Source organism: Salvelinus sp. IW2-2015, linkage group LG18 (genome assembly GCF_002910315.2).
Source record: "Salvelinus sp. IW2-2015 linkage group LG18, ASM291031v2, whole genome shotgun sequence".
NCBI classification, from domain to species: Eukaryota; Metazoa; Chordata; class Actinopteri; order Salmoniformes; family Salmonidae; genus Salvelinus; species Salvelinus sp. IW2-2015.
In genome coordinates, this window is record NC_036858.1 from 26,769,911 (window position 1) to 26,791,574 (window position 21,664).

The window sequence follows — 21,664 nt, forward strand, 5'->3', positions numbered from 1 at the left end:
CTACTGTCAAATCTACCATTCCAGTGTTTTAATTGCTATATTGTATTTACTTTGCCACCATGGCCTATTTATTGCCTTTACCTCCCTTATCTCACCTCATTTGCTCACATTGTATAGACTTATTTTTCTACTGTATTATTGACTGTATGTTTGTTTTACTCCATGTGTAACTGTGTTATGTGTCGAACTGCTTTGCTTTATCTTGGCCAGGTCGCAGTTGTAAATGAGAACTTGTTCTCAACTTGTCTACCTGGTTAAATAAAGGTGATATTAAATAAAAACATGTAACTGCCCTTTGGGCTAGCATAATCACAACGGTTTCCAATCGTCGTTCAATAAAGTACGTTTGCAACCCTGTTACCTGCTATCCATTTGAAATCACAAAAATATGTCAAACATTTTGCTTGCTCTATATATATATATATATATATATAAAAGCCTAAGCTACCATTTTATATTTTTTTTACACTGGAATGGGTAGTTCATGTTATTTTCTTTTTATTAATAAAGATTAGACCATTTCAAAACATACAAGTATGGCAATATGAATGGCTGCAAACATTCAGTCTCATCTTCATAACTGTATCAATAGCCTCAGGAGGAATATTTAGTATGCTACATTACCAAAAGTATGTGGACACCTGCTCGTCAAACATCTCATTCCAAAGTCATGGACAGTAATATGGAGTTGGTCCCCCCCCCCCCCCTTCGCTGCTATAACAGCCACCACTCTTCTGGCAAGGCTTTCCACTAGATGTTGGTACATTGCTGCAGGGACTTTCTTCCATTCAGCCACGAGCATTAGTGAGGCCTTGTGCCTGGGGGAATTGTCATGATAAAACAGGAAAGGGCCTTCCCCAAACTGTTGCCACAAAGTTGGAAGCACAGAATCGTCTAAAATGTAATTGTATGTTGTAGCGTTAAGATTTCCCTTCACTGGAACTAAGGGGCCTAGCCCACACCAATGAAATACAGCACCAGTCCTCTATTCCTCCTCCACCAAACTTTACAGTTGGCACTATGCAACGGGGCAGGTAGCGTTCTCCTGGCATCCAACAAACCCAGTTTTGTCTACTCCAGAGTCCAATGTTGACAAGCTTTACATCACTCCAGCCAACGCTTGGCATTGTGAATGGTGATCTTAGGCTTGTGTGTGGCTGCTCGGCCATGGAAACCCATTTCATAAAGCTCCCGACGAACAGTTCTTGTGCTGACGTTGCTTCCAAAGGCAGTTTGGAACTCGGTAGAGTGGATTTCTTTTTTACATGCTTCAGCACTCGGCGGTCCCGTTCTGTGAGTTTGTGTGGCCTACCACTTTGCGGCTGAGCCGTTGTTGATCCTAGACGTTGCCACTTCACAATAACATCACTTACAGTTGACCGGGGCAGCTCTAGCAGGGTAGAAATTTGACGAACTGACTCGCTGGAAAGGTGCCATCCTATGACAGTGCTATTTTGAAAGTCACTGAGCTCTTCATTAAGGCCATTCTACTGTCTGTGGAGATTGCATGGCTGTGTGCTCGATTTTATACACCTGTCAGCAATGGGTGTGCCTGAAATAGCCAAATCCACTAATTTGAAGGGGTGTCCACATACACTATATACATAAAAGTATCTTTAATATCCTCATCTCCAGTTAATAGGCACATATTCAGACAAGTATGACATCCCTGGCTGCAAAAAATAATTATTTATACATTATTCCATTCAAGATTTAACTGGCATTGAGTGGCTGCAAGGCTCAATTTAATGAAATAATACTGTGAATCATCCTCAGAGAATAAATCAAGAAATGTCAGAAGAATGACACTTGTGCAAATTATGAATGTGCTGCATGCTTTTTGCAAAGCTTTGTTTCAATTGCTTCTTCAWTCCAGTCCGATCTGTAGAATTTGGTACATTTCCAAATAAACGCTGATAGGATAAACCTTCTTCAATGCTGATAAACACTGCCTCTGACTGATGGTTCCTTTGAACAAATCATATTCTAACATAAAAAGGTCCCTTTTTTTAATCACTGTACAACTTTAAACCAAGCTTAACATTACACAAATTAAACAATATGGCTATAGAGAGAACAGGTTATAGTAGCGATAAAATAAAATAAAACACTTGTCCATTGATTGCTTGACCTCACAGGCAAGAACATTGCCTTGACTTGCTAATGATAGGTTATGCAAGTTTCCCCAGCTTCAAAGATGTACCATTAGCCTTTTTGTGTTGTTGACACAGGTAGTGCCATTCTCAGTCTCTTGAAATGTTTAAGTTGACACTTCACATTTACTAACATCCATAGGTGTCTAGCTGAGCTGTGAAATGTAACAGGATTTTGTGTAAACTGGTCTTCTATATAGTGCATTTTAATCATGTTAGTAACGACATGAGTGTACCTCAGCTCTTGTATTATTATTTTTTGCGAGGAGTTCTGATTTAGAGTACCCAAGATGGCCACCTAACGAAAAGGCATTCAGTTTTCAGTATTGCTCTGGGTCTTGTAGGCCTGCTTGCGGAGGTGATTCTCGATCTCCTCGCGGAACACCAGCATGCCCAGGTGGGAATGGGACGCCTCGTTCATGGCTTTGGACTGGATGCACATGCGATACTGTTCTGGAGTCAGCTCGTCTGCACACTGCTTCTCGTGCCACAGGTGGAAGAGGCCGGATACCGGCGTACGCGTCACAATCAGGTCGCTCCGCAGGTACTTCCTGTACAAGTGGACATCTTCCACACCCCAACCTTTCACTTCCAGGTCAAAACCTCCTAGAAAATACAATTGAGGGGTAGAATATAACACAGTAAAAATATGTAACAAGCACGCATAACAATACTTAGTCAACACTGCTTACCTATATTGAGGAAGTCCGAGCGGTACTGACATGTCATTCCAAAGCCAAAATCTCTCCAGAATCCAGCATCTTTCTTGTGAATCTATACGGAAAGCACACTTGTCATTGGCGAGTTGACTAATGTCAACATTAAGTAACAATTACATTTTAAAAATATATAGACAAAAGTTAATATATCAGTCAAAAGTTTGCACACACCTACTCATTCCAGGGTTTTTCTTTATTTGTACTATTTTATACATTGTAGAATACTAGTGAAGACATCAAAACTATGAAATAACACATATGGAATCATGTAGTAACTAAAAGTGTTAAACAAATGACAGCTTTGCATACTCTTGGCATTCTCTCAACCAGCTTCATGAGGTAGTCACCTGGAATGCTTTTCCAACCGTTTTAAAGGAGTTTCCACATATGCTGAACACTTGTTGGCTGGTTTTCCTTCACTCTGTGGTCCAACTCATCCCAATCCATCTCAATTGGGTTGAGGTCGGGTGATTGTGGAAGCCAGGTCATCTGATGCAGCACTCCATCATTCTCCTTCTTGATCAAATAGCCCTTAGACAGCTTGGAGGTGTGTTTTGGGTCATTGTCCTGTTGAAACACAAATGCTAGTTCCACTAAGCGCAAATCAGATGGGATGGCGTATCGCTGCAAAATGCTGTGGTAGCCATGCTGGTTAAGTGTGCTTTGAATTCTAAATAAATCACAGACAGTGTCACCAGCAAAGCACCCCCACACCATCACACCACCTCCTCCATGCATCACGTTGGGAACTACACATGCAGAGATCATCCGTTCACCTACTCTGTGTCTCACAAAGACACGGCGGTTGGAACCAAAAATCTAAAATTTGGACTCATCACACCAAAGTACAGATATCCACCGGTCTAATGTCCATTGGTTGTGTTTCTTGGCCCAAGCAAGTATCTTCTTATTGGTGTCCTTTAGTAGTGGTTTCTTTGCAGCAAAATCGACCATGAAGGTCTGATACACAAAGTGTCCTGTGAACAGTTGATGTTGAGATGTGTCTGTTACTTGAACTCTGTGAAGCATTTATTTGGGCTGCAATCTGAGGTGCAGTTAATTTCAGATTTCGGAGGCTGGTAACTCTAATGAATTTATCCTCTACTGCAGAGGTAACTCTGGGTCTTCCTTTCCTGTGGCGGTCCTCATGAGAGCCAGTTTCATCATAGCGCTTGGTGGTTTTTGCGACTGCACTTGAAGAAACTTTAAAAGTTCTTGAAATTTTCCGGATTGAATGAACTTCATGTCTTAAAGTAATTATGGACTGTTTCTCTTCGCTTATTTGAGCTGTTCTTGCCATAATATGGACGGCCTTTTACCAAATAGGGCTACTTCTGTATACCACCTGTATATCACAACACAACTGATTGTCTCAAACGCATTAAGGAAAGAAATTCCAAACAAACAAACTTTTAACAAGGTACACCCGTTAATTGAAAAACATTCCAGGTGACTACCTCATGAATCTGGTTGAGAGAATTCAAACCGTGTGCAAAGCTGTCATCAAGGCAAAGGGTGGCTACTTTGAAGATACTCATAAAATATGTTTTGATTTGTTTACACTTTTTTGGTTACTACATAATTCCATATGTGTTATTTAATAGTTTTGATGTCTTCACTATTATTCCACAATGTAGAAAATAGTAAAAATAAGTAGGTGTGTCCAAACTTTTGACTGGTTTTGTGTGTGTGTGTGTAAGTTTGGGGCCACTTAGAAATGTCTTTGTTTTGAAAGAAAAGCACATTTTCTGTCCATTTAAATAACATAAAATTGATCAGAAATACAGTGTAGACATTGCTAATGTTGTAAATTACTTTTGTAGCTGGAAACAGCTGATTTTTTATGGAATATCTACATAGGCGTACAGAGGCCCATTATCAGCAACCATCACTCCTGTGTTCCAATGGCACGTTGTGTTAGCTAATCCAAGTTTATCATTTTAAAAGGCTAATTGATCATTAGAAAACCCTTTTGCAATTATGTTAGCACAGCTGAAAACTGTTGTCCTGATTAAAGAAGCAATAAAACTGTCCTTTAGACTAGTTGAGTATCTGGAGCATAAGCATTTGTGCGTTCGATTACAGGCTCAAAATGGTTAGAAACAAAGACTTTCTTCTGAAAGTCTATTCTTGTTCTGAGAAATGAATGCTATTCCATGTGAAAACTTCCAACTTCAACTGTATATATAGTGGCTTGCGAAAGTATTCACCCCCTCTTGGCATTCTTCCTATTTTGTTGCCTTACAACTTGGAATTCAAATGGATTCTTTGGGGGTTTGTATCATTTGATTTACACAACATGTCTACCACTTTGAAGATGCAAAATATTTTTTTACTGTGAAACAAAGAAGAAATAAGACCCCCAAAAAAGCCAATAGCCCCCCCAAAAGCCAATACTTTGCAGAGCCACCTTTTGCAGCAATTACAGCTGCAAGTCTCTTGGGGTATGTCTCTCTATAAGCTTGGCACATCTAGCCACTGGGATTTTTGCCCACTCTGCTGGAAGCAATTTCCAAACGCCTGAGGGTACCACGTTCGTCTGTACAAACAATAGTGCACAAGTATAAACACCATGGGACCACGCAGCCGTCACACCGCTCAGAAAGGAGACGCGTTCTGTCGCCTAGAGATGAATGTACTTTGGTGCAAAAAGTGCAAATCAATCCCAGAACAACAGCAAAGGACCTTGTTAAAATGCTGGACAAAACAGGTACAAAAGTATCTATATCCACAGTAAAACTAGTCCTATATCGACATAACCTGAAAGGCCGCTCAGCAAGGAAGAAGCCACTGCTCCAAAACGGCCATAAAAAAGCCAGACTACGGTTTGCAACTGCACATGGGGACAAAGATCGTACTTTTTGAGAGAAATGTCCTCTGGTCTGATGAAACAAAAATAGAACTGTTTGGCCATAATGACCATCGTTATGTTTGGAGCAAAAAGGGGGATGCTTGCAAGCGAAGAACACCATCCCAACTGTGAAGCACGGGGTGGTAGCATCATGTTGTCGGGGTGCTTTGCTGCAGGAGGGACTGGTGCACTTCACAAAATAGATGGCATCATGAGGTAGGGAAATTATGTGGATATATAGCAGGGGTGTCAAAGTCAAATGGACGGAGGGCCAAATAAAAAATTTAGCTACAAGCCGAGGGCCGGAGTGTTCGAATGTTCATTGAAAATTTTTTAAATGACGCATATAGTCTAGTGAACCTAATTGAACCTACTGAAAACCTAACAAATATATTCCAATATGATCAGATAAATAAAGCAATATTTTCTTATGGCTCTGTCAGTAATCTTAATTTTAACAGACACAAAAGACAAATTTCCTTTATATAAAAATCCCATAACATGAACATTAAATGAAAGAAACCGGTATTCAAGGCACCATCAGTAGCCTATATTTTCTATTTTAGCAAAAGTGGGCTAAATTTACTTCAAAGAAAAAAACAATAATAGCAATTTTCTATCATCCACTCAACTGAAATATTTTTAAAATATAATTGGATTGAAATACAATAAATAAAGTGCAAAAATCTATTAATCAAAAACAACACTTTGTTTAGAGAAGTAACATGCAGTGAAAACAAATATTAAACTTTAACTTTTAACTTGAACTGAGTAAAAACTCTAAATATGTGATTGCACAGTAATGTTCACTGTTTGAGGTTGAGGGTGATACTTGGTGGTGTCCCATCTTTTCCACAGTTCATCAATTGTTCGTGGTAAGGCTCTGAGCTGAGAAATCCTCAGAATTGAGTGGAGGTGTTCAGCGTAAGTCGACTTCTGTGTGATGTTTTGTTCAGGTTCATCAAAGAAAACAGTTGTTCACACAGGTATGTGCTGCCAAACATAGACAACGTTTGAGCAGCCTGGATGCGCAGCTGGGGCATGTGTCGGGGAGAAACGGGCGAACTCCGCAGCACCCACTGCCGATATTTTGCCCTCAGTGCATCATTGCATTGGAGGTCAATCAACTCCATTTGGAGGTTTGTGTGAGCTTTCCACGTCAACAGCAAATGGGTTACCGACAGTTCCAACCTGCTTTTTTGTGCTTCAAGTCAGCAAATCGGCGTCGAAAGTCAGCGGCAAGCATACCTATTTTATCAGCCAACTGTGCGCTCGGGAACGCACTGGTGAGAGCTTCTCTTTCATGGTCTGGCAGCTGGGAAAGTGGCTCAAATTTTCTTTTCCGCATCTGCGTCTCCCACAGAGTCAGTTTGGTTTTAATGCCTTCACTGATCTGTACATATCAGAGATGACATGATCCCGACCCTGCAGCTGCAAGTTCATTGCATTCAGATGACTCGTAATGTCACACAGAAAAGCCATTTCACACAGAAACATTTCGTCTCGGAGTTGTGTTGTGTCTTCCCTTTGCTGTCCAAGAACAGACAAATCTCCTCACGAAGCTCGAAACATCTTTGAAGCACCTTTCCTGGCTTAGCCATCGCACCTCTGTGTGATAAGGCAAATCACCATGCTCCGTTCTAACTCCGTCAGAAATGCTTGAACTGGCGGTGATTCAAACCTTTGGCTCTGATAAAGTTAACTGTGCGCGTGATGATGCTCATTACATGCTCCATTTTCAAGGCTTTACCGCACAACGCTTCCTGGTGTATGATACAAGATAAGCTGTCAGCTCACCTGTCGCGTTTTCCTCTTGCATCTTTTCCCGTATCTTCGCCACCAGTCCGCTCCTGTGTCCACACATCGCAGTGGTTCCGTCGGTTGTCAAACCCACAAGTTTTTCCCAAGGCAGCTCCATCTCATTTACACATCTTGACATTTCTATACAAATCATGCCCCGTAGTTGTGCCATGCATAGGACGTAAAGCCAAAAACTCCTCTGTCACGCTTAGGCTGGAGTCCACTCCGCGGATGAAAATTGACAACTGGGCAATGTCAGAAATGTTGGTGCTCTCATCCACAGCCAGGAATATGCAATGAAATCTTTTCCCTTTTTCACAAGCTGCTCTTTTAGATTGATGGACAACTGGTCTACTCTCTCGGCAATGGTGTTTCTGCTCAGACTCACATTTAAAAAGAGTTGCCTTTTTTCTGGCAAACTTCGTCACAAACTTTAATCATGCAGTTTTTGATGAAATCCCCCTCCGTAAATGGCCGGGCTGATTTAGCGATCTCTTCTGCCAAAATAAAACTGGCCTTGACAGCAGCCTGGCTTTGTGATTTGGCTTTTTTGAACAGAGCCTGTCGAGATTTGAGGCCTCGTTTTAATTCCTCTGCCTTTTGTAGCCTTTGTTCCATGTCCATATTCTTGTTTTTGTCCGCGTGTTTCGTTTCATAATGTCGTCTCAGATTATACTCTTTTCAGTACCGCCACACTTTCTCCACACAGAAGACACACAGGTTTCCAGCTACCTCCGTGAACAATTCTCCGACTCCCACCTTGTTTGAAACCCCCGGTTCTCAGTGTCCACCTTCCGTTTTGCCATTTTTGATGGGTATCTGAAAGTTAATTTTACTGTGATGCTGACGACTGCTGTGCCAATAAATATTGAAATGAAGCAGCCTACTGCTCGGTGCGTCACCGTTGCATTGTGGGAAATGTAGTATTGGTGCGTGTAAAAGATCTGCGGGCTGCCGGCTTGCTGCGGTCTGCGGGCCGGTTCTAATAATAAATCAAGATCATCCCAGGGGCCGTAAAAAACCTTCTCGCGGGCCGGATGTGGCCCGCGGGCCTTGACTCTGACATATGTGTATTAAAGCAACAGCTCAAGACATCAGTCAGGAAGTTAAAGCTTGGTCGCAAATGGGTCTTCCAAATGGACAATGACCCCAAGCATACTTCCAAAGTTGTGGCAAAATGGCTTAAGGACAACAAAATCAAGGTATTGGAGAGGCCATCACTAAGCCCTGACCTCAATCCTATAGACAATTTGAGGGAAGAACTGAAAAAGCGTGTGCGAGCAAGGAGGCCAACTAACCTGACTCAATTACATCAGCTCTGTCAGGAGGAATGGGCCAAAATTCACCCAATTTATTGTGGGAGGCTTGTGGAAGGCTACCCGACACGTTTGACCCAAGTTAAACAATTTAAAGGCAATGCTACCAAATACTAATTGAGTGTATGTAAACTTCTGACCCACTGGGAATGTGATGAAAGAAATAAAGGCGGAAATAAATCATTCTCTCTATTATTATTCTGACATTTCACATTCTTAAAATAAAGTGGTGATCCTAACTGACCACTCAGATTAAATGTCAGGAATTGAGAAAAACTGAGTTTAAATGTATTTGGCTAAGGTGTATGTAAACTTCAGACTTCAACTCTACATACATACACTATTTTTTCATGTATTTTTTCAGGTACTTACAAGTTGGCTTTCAATGGGGGGAGCCAGCTCCAGATTTCCATAGACTATGGCAGGATTATACAAACTGAAAACCACCGGATAAAAGACTCTCTTGTCTACAAGAAGAAAACACAAAAAGGGATGAATTTTACATATAGTATATTTTGGTACAAATTACATCCAAAATGCCCATAGTACACGTTTAGAAAAAAGTCACACCACCTGCATTAAGTACTCATAATTAGAAATTAGGAAACATGAATGTGTAGGCTAATGTTTTGGTAGAAGGCACCTACTTGGAGCGGTGTGAAGACGGCAGGTGTTGAGATAGTCCAGTGTGAAGTAGATATCCACATCACAGAAGAACATCAATACGTCACCCTTCTTCCAGGTATGGGCACCGATGTCCAGACCCCTGCCTCTGGAAAACTCCTCGTCCACTGGGATAAGTGTGTAGTTGGAAAAGCTTGCCTCCCTAAAAACCAACAGTGCCATTTAAATAGAGGTGTTGTTTGCGCCCGAAACCCCCTTTTCTATAGAGCAAGGGGTAACATCAGTCGGTCACACTCAACTAAGCAACTCAAAACATTGGGTAGATTCCTTCCTTTAGATGTCTTGACTAGAAAATAACATAACATATGGACAAGTGAGAAATGTACAGCAGTAAAATCACAATTCCTTTCTTTCATATTAAAAGACAACAAACCTGGACATTTTTTCCAAATAAGACTTCACCTCTTGTAAGCCCTCTTGTCCAAAGTAGACCACCGTAAGATGCACTCGCCTATCGTGTTCTATGCAAACTTCCCTGCAAAAAAAAAAAAACTGTTACCACAATCTTCACAAATACTAGGCGTAGGCTGCATATTGCCCTTTTCACGTGACTCACCACCACTAACCTGAAGTTGTGTAGGAACTGTGAGAATGCCTCTGTTCTGCCTGCCAACGGCACAATGATATTGATGATGATTCCAGTTGTTTCTACGGACGTGCTTCTGACTTTCATTAAAGGCCCAAAAGGACGGAAAAGAGTGACATGGCGGAAGTTGTCAGAGTCCTCTTTTGCAAAGAAGAGCTCGTAGAGTGTGCCCTTGTCCCGTTCTGTTCTGTACAGCCCTGCCCACATAAAGGGGAAACATCAGTTTTGTCAAACATAGGGAACAAATATTGTTCAACTTTACAGGCTAGATTACATTTTTGCTGGCATGAAACAAGCAGATAGTAATCTGCATCAGGGGTTCCCCATGCTGGCCCTCAGCCACTCCACATACACTGAGTGTACAAAACACTAGGAACGCCTTCCTAATTTTGAGTTGCATCCCCCTTTGCCCTCAGAACAGCCTCAATCCATTGGGGGCATGGACACTACAAGGTGTCAAAAGCGTTCCATAGGGAAGCTGGCCCATGTTGACTCCAATGCTTCCCACAGTTGCTTCCCACAGCGTGAAGTTGGCTGGATGTCCTTTGGTTGGTGGATCATTCTTGATACACACGGGAAACTGTTGAGCTTGAAAATCCCAGCAGCGTAGCAGTTCTTGACACTCAAACTGGTGCGCCTGGCTCCTACTACCATACCTTGTTCAAAGGCACTTACATTTTTTGTCCCCTGGATTCACCTGGTCAGTCTATCATAGAAAGAGCAGGTGTTCCTAATGTTTTGTACACTCAGTGTATGTGGAAGCACTAGCATTTAATTTAATTTAATTGGTCAATTTATCATCAGGCCCATAATTAAATCAGCCATGCTGGTAGTGGAATAAATAATATGTGGAGTGGCTGGGGGGGCCCCCCGAGGATCAGGTTGAGAACCACTGTTATACATTTCCCCAGTATAGCGCTCTTACCCTCAGTAAAGTGGCTCTCGGTGTAGGTCTGCCTCTGCATGGGCACATCATCCTCCTGGCCATCCTCCTCGTCTGGGTTGTTTATGACGTCCAGGGCTGCCTCAATGACCTCCACCAGCTCATCCCTGCGGTCCTTCCGCACAGGCTTCTCCTCTGGGTGCCTGGTCAGCCCCATCTCCAGCTGATACACCTTACTAGAGGTGAAGCTCTCGAAGGGGACCAGGGCGTACTCGCTGGGCAGCCGTGCTCCCGTGTTCACCTCGGCTTTGTCGATCTGGGAGTGGAGGAATTCGAGAAGATCCCCAGGCTCCTGGTCCTTGGTTTCAACCAGCCCCTGGACCCCAGGACCTTCCTTTCTGTCCTGCAGGACCTTGAGTTTCTCACTCATCTCCTGGAGCTCCTGCTTGAGTTGGGCGATCTGCCGCTTGAGGCTGGCGGCGCGGCTGAGGTGCCGCTCCTCCTGCTCTTGCAGCAGTGCCTGGTAGTACTCCTTTCCATGGGACTCCCCTCCCAGGCCAGGCAGGACCAGGCTAACATCAGCTGGGGGAGTGCACTCCAGCAGGTAAGCAAAGAGGAGGAGGACCAGCAACAGGAAGAGCCCCAGGAGCATCCAGCGCATCCGGCCCTGCAGCGGCAAGCTTCGCCTGGGCATCACACTCGCATGCAGTCTATGGGCGACAAGTCTGCATTCCCCTTCAACGTCAGGGAAATCTACTTTAAGATGTACAGAATTAGGCCCAATTCATATTCTAGGATTGTTAAAAAGTTCCCTTTAATTAACAAGTTATATTAGCAACTCAAGTTGGATGTTTGTTCGAGTGCAGCTATAAAAAGCTATTTTGTTCATTCATGTCACATCATTCAGATCAAGTCAGGAACACCTCGTGTGTCTTGTTTGATGGGGAGTGACATTGTGAGTGGAATCCATTTTCATTCCTCCCATCAGTGTGTATTTGGAACCTTTAGAAGAAAATGCAAATCAGTAATCAATATGCTGACAACAAATTATTTAAGAAAATAAATGCTGGTGCAATAAATGCAATGTTGACCTAGCTATGATTTCAAGAGGAACTTGAATTTCATGATATTTTACTAGGTTATACGAGGTAACTAGAATAGACTTTCCTCTGAACCACTTTCCCTCAATGTGATTTTTATTTAAGACTCGATCTCAGGGCTGTGTCATACAAAGCAGCAATGTCTACTACTATTCTGCTAGCAGGACTAACGATGACCTCACTTTCCTATGGTAACCTTCAAAATAAAAGCCTGCATTTCAAAACACTGCAAGGTGGAAAACTAATTCAAAAGATATTACATTTTAATCAATGACGATTTCTCTTGTGCTCATTAGCAAATGCATAAAAACATTTTTTTTACATGTCTATTTAAGACAACTATCTAAAAATACAGATTGCTATTTATTTTTTTGCTTAACTAGGCAAGTCAGTTAAGAACTCATTCTTATTTACAATGACGGCCTACACCGGCCAAACCCGGACGACGCTGGGCCAATTGTGCACCGCCCTATGGGACTTCCAATCACGGCCAGTTGTGATACAGCCTGGATTCGAACCAGGGTGTCTGTAGTGACGCCTCTAGCACTGAGATGCAGTGCCTTAGACCGCTGCGCCACTCGGGAGCCCAATTGTAATCGTTAAGGACTGGGGAGTTTTTCCAGGATAAAAAAAGAAACGGAATGGAGTTAAGCACCGGTAAAATCGTTGAGGAAAACCTGTTTCAGTCTGCTTTCCACCAGACACTGGGAGATTAATTAACCTTTCAGCAGGACAAAACCTAAAACCTAACCTAAAACACAAGGCCAAATCTACACTGGAGTTGTTGTGTGGCCGAGTTACAGTTTTGTCTTAAATCTGCTTGAAAATATATGGCAAGGCCTGAAAATGGTTGTCTAGCAATGATCAACAACCATCTTGAAGAATTTTGAAAAGAATAATGGAAAAATGTTGCACAATTCAGGTGGAAAGCTCTTAAGAGACTTACCCAGAAAGACTCAAAGCTGTAATCGCTGCCAAAGGTGATTCTAACATGTATTGACCCTGGGTTGAATACCTATCTAATCAAGATATATCAGTGTTTTATTTTTCATTATTTTGTTTTACAAGTGTTAGAATTTTTCCACTTTGACAGAGTATTTTGTGTAGATTGTTGACAGAAAATTACAATTAAATCAATTTGTAACAACAAAATGTGGAAAAAGTCAAGCGGTGTGAATACTTTAGTGTCATTTCATGAGGGCACTAAATAATACAGAGTATTGCTGACCTTTTACTACACTCATTCCATAGGCCACAACACAAATCACTGTATATTAAATACATATTGGCTTATAGTGAAAAATCTATTATTTGTGCCGATGTAAAAGTGGGGTTGGGTACTCAGTAGGGTCTGTACAATCTATATAAGGTGTAATTTCACGAGGCACTGAATAATACGGAGTGTTGCTGGCCTTTTACTACAACCATTTGATAGACAAAGCAAATCACTGTATTTGAACTATATATTGTCTTATATAAAAATTCAAATAAAGATATATTATTTGCGCTGATGTAAAAGTGGTGTTGGGAGTACTTTTTAAAAAACCTGTTCACTTCCAGTGTGTAATAAAATGCCTTTCCATGCTACCGACTTACATGCACACTTGCCTTGGCCTAACTGAGGTGCCAAGTACTGATTATAAGTAGGTGATTAGTTGAGAAGCAAACTGCTTCAAAGACACAATGAAAACAACGATGGACTGGCATACCTCTTAACAACCTAGATTAACCTAATGCTGATGAGCCAGCTGCATCTTGGCTTTATACATTTAAATCAGCCCAAGGCCAGCCTTAACATGTGCCAAAAATTGCATCAGGACAATTGCTTGGCCTGACAAATAAATAGTTTGCCTCTAGGGCTTAGGTTCTGGACTGAAAGTCACAGGAATCTGTGTTCTGTTTTTTGGCAATTGTGTGAACATTTTATTTGTCTCCTCATAAAATATGTGCTCACTAAGAAATGCCTAAACTCATGGATCATACAGCCCATGTCTCCCAATTGTCATTTGTGAGAAAACACAAGTTATTATTACTTTGCCTTTGTCTTATTAGAAGTCCTGTCTTATTTTAAGCAACAATCATAAGTAGAAACACTTGTTTCAGTAAAAAGCTGAGGGATGGTGCTGGAGAAATGTACCACTCTCAAATTCATAGACAGAGCTATGGATGCAATGACTGACCATCCATGATATCAAAGTTATAGTTTTAACCATGTTTTGCGGCTACAGTTGAAGTCAGAAGTTTACATACACCTTAGCCAAATACATTTAAACTCAAATATTTTACATTGTATCTCACATTGTTCCGGTAATTCTCACATAGAAATGTAAAAAGCATGTCAAACATCCTTCCTCCCGATGAAGTTTCTATCTCAATTTTTGAGAAGATGAAAGTGGACATTTTAGGCTCTTTTTAGATCTAAACGCACCTCCCGTAAGACCCTATCTGTGAACTGTGTAAGATTTAGATTCATGGAATAAGTCCAAACAGTTTGTGATATCAGGTAATTCACTTGGAGAAGGTCTCACCACACCCAATGATGGTGAGGAATAAAGTTTGGTGTGACAGGAACTACCAAAGCAATTAACATACAAATAGAACATGCTAATGATCAGAATTGTTCTTCAGGTTAGGGCATAGATCAAACAGGTAGACCTAATGCTGGACCCTGAGTTAGGAACATGGCTACACTGCAGCCAAAGATTTCGATAACTAACCCAAGTGAGTCATAGTGGACAGAACAAGGAATGAGGTGGGCAGAGCCAAGCACGAGCTAGCGAGATCCTACTGGCCCGTTCTAACCGATATTTGCATATTTCCGTTAGGGAACGCCTACTCTGAAGTGCGCTTGTGCAATAACTCAATTCGCCTTTGCGCTCCTTCTGAACAATGAAAAAAAAAAAACTTTGGCAAAGAGTAAAGTCTACAAACTTTGTCCACTCCGTACGTAACATATTCTAGTTTTGGGAAAAGATAACTTTATTGAAATCAAATGTTTCATTGATGAAAATTTGTATAATGTTGGCCACTGGGCTTCCTCTCACTACCGTATTTGGTAGTGAGTGGAAACCCGACGCTTCACCTTTATACATCCGGGGAAATATCTGTCTCATTGTTCTATCTGTTCTGCTGTAGCAGCACTCCGTATTATTCAGTGCCCCATAAAATGACATCATATATAGACTCTACAGACCCTACTGAGTACTCCCAACCCACATTTACATCGGCACGAATAATAGTTTTTTCACTATAAGCCAATATGTATTTCTTATACAGTGAATTGCAGTGAATGGAGTAATGAGTCACCAGCACTCTGTATTAAACCCGTTGTCCAGCACAATAGACCAATTTAAGTTTCGTAGACTATTGAGTAATTCCAATGACATATATTTGTATTTTATTAAAAGTGTATTTACATATAGCCTACTACACAATAGCTTTCAACATATCAGTATTGGTGTAAACTTTCTAAAGAAATGTTGATATGAATATTACAATATTAAAAGTACGTCAAATTATCCATTTCTTTTTTCAAAGGTGGTTGCAATGCTATGAAAAACAGTTGTACCGCACCGGAGTGCCAAAAAATATCTACATTCCCAAAGTGTAGGATGTCTTTGTAGTGGGCCTATTATTTTGAAAGATAATTCCGCGATCCTGCTGCCAGGAAAACGGTAATGCAATGTCTGCTTATGTAACTGTTACCTCTAGGAAAATAGCTAGCTAACAAGCTACAACGTTAGCCGAGCCTATATGAGCTTGTGGCTAGATAGATAACAACCAAACTACAAAGGGAACCAGAGTTGGCTAGCTGGGAAGCTAGCTAACACCTAGATACGTGTAAACAACGGCTTGATTTGAGCTGGTACAGTGTTGTTTAGCTAGTTAGCTAGCTATATATCAACAAATATTTGCGTCGAACAGTAAATAATATTTTTAGCAAATACTTACTCATATAGTCAGACCTCCTTTCAAGGAATAAAACGCAGTAACATCAAAAGGGATGCTAAACAACGCCACAGAGGAAAGTGGACTGATCGAAAAACTATACTTCCGGGCGGCCAAGGCGTTTCTATAGCTACTTCTAAATAAAAGTTCATACATTTGCAGATAGCAATAGGCGAAATCTTTATAAAATTCAATGAAGTTTTAAACACAAGTGAAAGACGTATGACACAGCCAGCAATGAACAAAAGACAACTCAAGTTAATCAATCAATTATTAAAGTTAATTAAAAGTATAATAAATGCAAGTGCATTTAAAGGGGCGGCAGGTAGCCTAGTGGTTAGAGAGTTGGGCTAGTAACCGAAAGGTTGCTAGATTGAATCACCGTGCTGACAAGGTAAAAATCTGTTCTGCCCCTGAACAAGGCAGTTAACCCACTGTTCCTAGGCCGTCATTGTAAATAAGAATTTGTTCTTAACTAAAGGGCCGGCAGGTAGCCTTGTGGTTAGAGCGTTGGGCCAGTACCCTGAACAAACCCACCAGGCCATCATTGTAAATAATAATCTGTTCTTAACTGGCTTGCCTAGTTAAATAAAGGATAAATACAAATACAATTGTGCCTTATTTCCCATCCAGGCTGCTTTTAACATCTGAAAATACATCTGACAAACTTTGATTTGAGTGATAACTTAAGAATAAATAGGAACGCGAAGCGAGGCGGCCATCTCGGTCGGTTCCGGAAGTTATCCCGGAAAAATATTTTTCACTCAGTTGGCAGTGGCACATGATGCCTTTATGTACAGTTGAAGTTGGAAGTTTACATACACTCGTTTTTCAACCACTACACACATTTCTTGTTAACAAACTATCGTTTTTGAAAGTTGGTTAGGACATCTACTTTGTGCATGACACAAGTAATTTTTCCAACAATTGTTTACAGACAGATTATTTTATTTATAATTCACTGTTTCACAATTCCAGTGGGTCAGAAGTTTCAATACACTAAGTTGACTGTGCCTTTAAAGAGGTTGGAAAATTCCAGAAAATTATGTCATGGCTTTAGAAGCTTCTGATAAATTATGTCAATTAGCCTGAGTTAATTGGAGGTATACCTGTGGATGTATTTCAAGGCCTACCTTCAAACTCAGTGCCTCTTTGCTTGATATTATGGGAAAATCAAAAGAAATCAGCCAAGACCTCAAAAAAATTGTAAACCTCCACAAGTCTGGTTCATCCTTGGGAGCAATTTCCAAATGCCTGAAGGTACCACGTTCATCTGTACAAACAATAGTACGCAAGTATAAACACCATGGGACCACGCAACCGTCACACCGCTCAGGAAGGAGACGCGTTCTGTCTCCTAGAGATGAATGTACTTTGGTGCGAAAAGTGCAAATCAATCCCAGAACAACAGCAAAGGACCTTGTGAAGATGCTGGAGGAACCGGGTACAAAAGTATCTATATCCACAGTAAAACAAGTCCTGTATCGACATAACCTGAAATGCCGCTCAGCAAGGAAGAAGCCACTGCTCCAAAGCCGCCATAAAAAAGCCAGACTACGGTTTGCAACTGCACATGGGGACAAAGATTGTTCTTTTTGGAAAAATGTCCTCTGGTCTGATGAAACAAACATAGAACTGTTTGGCCATAATGACCATTGTTATGTTTGGAGGAAAAATGGAGAGGCTTGCAAGCCGAAGAACACCATCCCAACCGTGAAGCACGGGGGTGGCAGCATCATGTTGGGGGGGTGCTTTGCTGCAGAAGGGACTGGTGCCCTTCACAAAATAGATGGCACCACGAGGATGAAAATTATGTGGATATATTGAAGCGGTGTCTCAAGACATCAGTCAGGAAGTTAAAGCTTGGTCACAAATGGGTCTTCCAAATGGACAATGACCCCAAGCATACTTCCAAAGTTGTGGCAAAATGGCTTAAGGACAACAAAGTGAAGGTATTGGAGTGGCCATCACAAAGCCCTGACCTCAATCCTATAGAAAACTTGTGGGCAGAACTGAAAAAGCATTTGCGAGTAAGGAGGCCTACAAACATGACTCAGTTACATCAGCTCTGTCAGGAGGAATGGGCCAAAATTCACCCAACTTATTGTGGGAGGCTTGTGGCTGATTTATTTTGATTTTCCCATGATGTCAAGCAAAGAGGCACTGAGTTTGAAAGTAGGCCTTGAAATACATCCACAGGTACACCTCCAATTGACCCAAATGATGTCAATTAGCCTATCAAAAGCTTCTAAAGCCATGACATCATTTTCTGGAATTTCCCAAGCTGTTTTAAAGGCACAGTCAACTTAGTGTGTGTAAACTTCTGACCCACTGGAATTGTGATACAGGGAATTATAATTGAAATAATCTGTCTGTAAACAATTGTTGGAAAAATGACTTGTGTCAACGCACAAAGTAGATGTTCTAACCAACTTGCCAAAACTATAGTTTGTTAACAAGAAATTTGTGGAGTGGTTGAAAAACAAGTTTTAATGACTCCATCCTAAGTGTATGTGAACTTCCGACTTCAACTGTATCTACCTCAAATACCCCAAACCCCTGCACAGTGATCTTGTACTGGCATTGGTACTCCCTTTATATAGCTGAATTCTTGTGTATTTTCTTCCTCTTGGGTTACTATTTAGATTTTTCAAATGTGTAAATCTGCGTATTTGAAGTCATTATTTGACAGTAACATCTACACCTGTTGTATTCAGTGCATGTGACAAATACAATCATCTCTTGGAAGGCATGAAAGGTGCTATTGTTGGCCTCACAACAATAGCCTGTCTAGGAAGTAGACATGGAAAGTTGAGGTTCAGGTTAGACTTCCCTCCCTGCCCTCCTCCAATGACAACTACATTAAACCGATCTTAAAGAGTAACATACACACACAAAATATTTTTTATTAAATAACAAGGTCATCTAATTCTGCCAAGCATATGTTACTGAAAAAGGTCATGATCTACCTGTTAGAAATAAAGAAGGTTAATTTACAATGTGCTTCCATTATTTATAACATTATTACAGCTGATGAGAGAAGGGGAGGCTGTCAAATATAAATAGACTGCACATATTTGAACTTTTTATTGATTGCAACATAATCATGTAATAACAACATAACAATTAATAACGTTCATTTGTTTTCAAAATCATAGATAATTGTTGCACAAAGATTGCCATTACGAGAAATCAAATGGCAAACTGCAGTTTTGACATTCCCACATTTTATATTTTATAGTCTCACGTCCTAACGACACAGTAGCACTCACTTTTGATACTTTTGGTGTAAAAGAAAGAACGTCTTCAACTAAACGTGGTTCTCTTATTTTTCTTTGGCAAGTATACTTGGAAACGTTAAAGGGGAAAGACAAAAGCAGCTTTTACATTTCAAAGAACATGATCCTATCAAGTAGAAACGTTGCAGCTTTTCTGGATGAACTCAGTGTCCACTCTTTGTCCACCTTAACCTCACAGGTCTACGATATAGGACAGGTGATGGTACAGAACTCCCCTTTAATTCATTGGCTGGAAACAAGATCTTCACAGTCGCATACTACTAATTAGAGGCTATCGTAGAAGCAGCACAGGCACTTGAAAGACATTAACATTGACATACAACCTGGTATACGGTCATGCAATGATACTTGACCAACATGACCTTGAGGTAATGATTAACATACCGAAGAGCTGCTTGAAGCATGGTTTATGAAATTCCAGCCATTTTGCAGCAAATATACTTTTTAAATCCCCCAGTTTTAACTTGGAATACTCGTGCAGCAGAAATAAAAGGGAACCAACTTTAGATTGTATATGTACAGTTTTTATATAAATATACACATCTACCCAATTAGGAATCTTTATTTTCTACAATAGTTTTTGCTTTTAACTATCAAGCTTGTCCACAATTTTTGCAGGTGAAGGCAAAGCCATCCAGTTTGCATAAACACTATCATTGGCATATCTTGTAAAGACTGGGTTAGTGGCATCAAGTCTGTTGAGCAGTACCGGGCTCTTCTCAGGCCAGTTCGGGTATGACATGCCTAAAAATGAGAACATATCATTTTTCTGCACTGAGTAAAGAAAAAGTAGAGTGTAGACAGTAAGGCTCTCAAAAAGAAACTCATTTTTTTTCCTTTACATTTTTGACAGAAGTGAATTATAGACTGATGTTTGACTATGACATAAGAACATGATACTGATAACATGATGATCAATTTAGAATTCTATGAAGAAATCACTTCACAGACAATAATGATGTCCATAGTTCCTGTACAGTTTAACTGAGAAAATGTACTGGATTGATTAAATATGATTCAAAGAAAAAGAACACAACAATTATTGGTACATTATTGATAATTTATGTATGTCATGATCTCTAAATGTTTTCCTTGGCTCATGCACCATTGATAATTGTTTTCTCAATATAAAGCAGATACAATAATTGCATCACTGTAACAGGATACATGGACACCAAGTTAGTCATGGTAACTATGTCACTGGCAGCCATCTTATTGCTAAATACTTTTATGAACTATCAACTGGAAGTGCTTAGGATCAGTGGGATTTGTTTGGGAATTTGTTATGAAATACTTTTAGAAAGTATTGTTAATCTATGTTAGCCAAGAGTTTAATTCAAAAGCCTTACTGTTTCTCTATTCAGCATTGTAGAAACAATCTATATGCTTAATAGGTAGCCTATATACACACAAACAATTCAGATAACTTAAAACAGTTTGGAATCCAAACGAAATAGATAATGATTGATTCAGCAAGGACCTGTTTCAAATGTCAAACTGTTTTTGAATAGTATTTTCCAAATTAATACAAACAATGTGGAATGTTGGAATGTGTTTTGAATGTTTATGTCATCCAAAATGTATGAGTGTCCTAATAATCATATACATATGTGGGAATGGATGTGGATTACAATATGTCATATAAGGGAGTGTTATTATAGAAATGTTTACTATTTACAGATGTGTCATTACTTTGGTCAGGTTTCATGTACATCAGAAGCAGGTCCAAATAGTAATCATCAGACACAAGATGATCTTTTTCCACTGACTCTCATTTTCTAAGAAATGGGAGACTTTTTCAGGAAGCATGCCTAGATCACAGTCACACACGGTCTACAGGAAGCCAATCACAACATGTCAAAAAAAAGAGTTTGTGTATCCTGTCTCTAAAATCGAGTAAATGCATGGGAAATTCTACCATAAAGCTTGTTTTCAATCCATGTGGAGGGAATGGTTCGTGGGAGAGGGGCGTTATTACAATCCACTAGGGGTGTGTCCTCTTCGGAGAGGGCGTCGTCGTACAGCAGGGCGTCGGCTGGCGTGGATGCCGCCAGGTCCAGGTAATCCTGACAACAGGAGAGGAACACCTAATATGGCTAATCACTAACATCAGGAATGTGGATCATAATGCTAATACATTCATATCCTACCATGCAGCTAAGACCTAACATAACCTCATAGTTAGGATCGTAGGTCCAATGACAGACACTTGATAGGAAACAGAAAATATTTGAGAAATATATTTCCTACTTGTGTATGAGATAAAAAGTACTAAAAGTACTCTGTTTCAAATCCTAAACATATCCTTCACATTTTTGCACTGTA

At 40.5% G+C, this 21,664-nt stretch overlaps 2 protein-coding genes across 3 annotated transcripts in view; both read right to left on the reverse strand.

The window, feature by feature from the left end:
- Positions 1–481: 481 nt before the first annotated feature.
- Positions 482–16,720, reverse strand: LOC111978372 (chondroitin sulfate N-acetylgalactosaminyltransferase 2). 2 transcript variants are annotated; one of them, XR_011481430.1, is made up of 9 exons: positions 16,044–16,720; positions 11,035–11,994; positions 10,090–10,306; positions 9,897–9,998; positions 9,487–9,665; positions 9,212–9,306; positions 3,220–3,439; positions 2,846–2,927; positions 2,657–2,759 (listed from the first exon to the last, which is right to left on the reverse strand). XR_011481430.1 is itself a non-coding variant. In XM_024008398.2 (8 exons), exons 2-8 carry the CDS (start codon positions 11,684–11,686, stop codon positions 2,467–2,469), a joined length of 1,620 nt encoding a protein of 539 aa, XP_023864166.1. In that variant the 5' UTR covers positions 11,687–11,994; positions 16,044–16,319; the 3' UTR covers positions 482–2,466. The 2 variants fall into 2 exon arrangements, 1 of the variants encoding a protein (XP_023864166.1); XM_024008398.2 differs by lacking the exon at positions 3,220–3,439 and having other exon boundaries at positions 482–2,759; positions 16,044–16,319.
- A 2,392-nt stretch (positions 16,721–19,112) lies between these two features.
- LOC111978543 (proto-oncogene tyrosine-protein kinase receptor Ret-like) overlaps positions 19,113–21,664 on the reverse strand; it is a 29,308-nt gene continuing 26,756 nt past the window's right edge. Inside the window, exons 19-20 of the mRNA XM_024008653.2 lie at positions 21,258–21,405; positions 19,113–20,083 (exon numbers count right to left, since the gene is read on the reverse strand). Of these exons, the coding sequence (XP_023864421.1) occupies positions 19,926–20,083; positions 21,258–21,405 (306 nt within the window). The 3' untranslated portion in view covers positions 19,113–19,925. The remainder of the gene's footprint in view (positions 20,084–21,257; positions 21,406–21,664) is intronic.

Coding starts and splice junctions, on each gene's coding strand:
- LOC111978372 (XM_024008398.2), bottom strand. CDS start 11,686: ATGCCCAGGCGAAGCTTGCCGCTGCAGGGCCGGATGCGCTGGATGCTC. Junction 9,999..10,089: donor CAGTTCCTACACAACTTCAG/GTTAGTGGTGGT, acceptor TTTTTTTTGCAG/GGAAGTTTGCATAGAACACG. Junction 9,666..9,896: donor TATTTGGAAAAAATGTCCAG/GTTTGTTGTCTT, acceptor GTTGGTTTTTAG/GGAGGCAAGCTTTTCCAACT.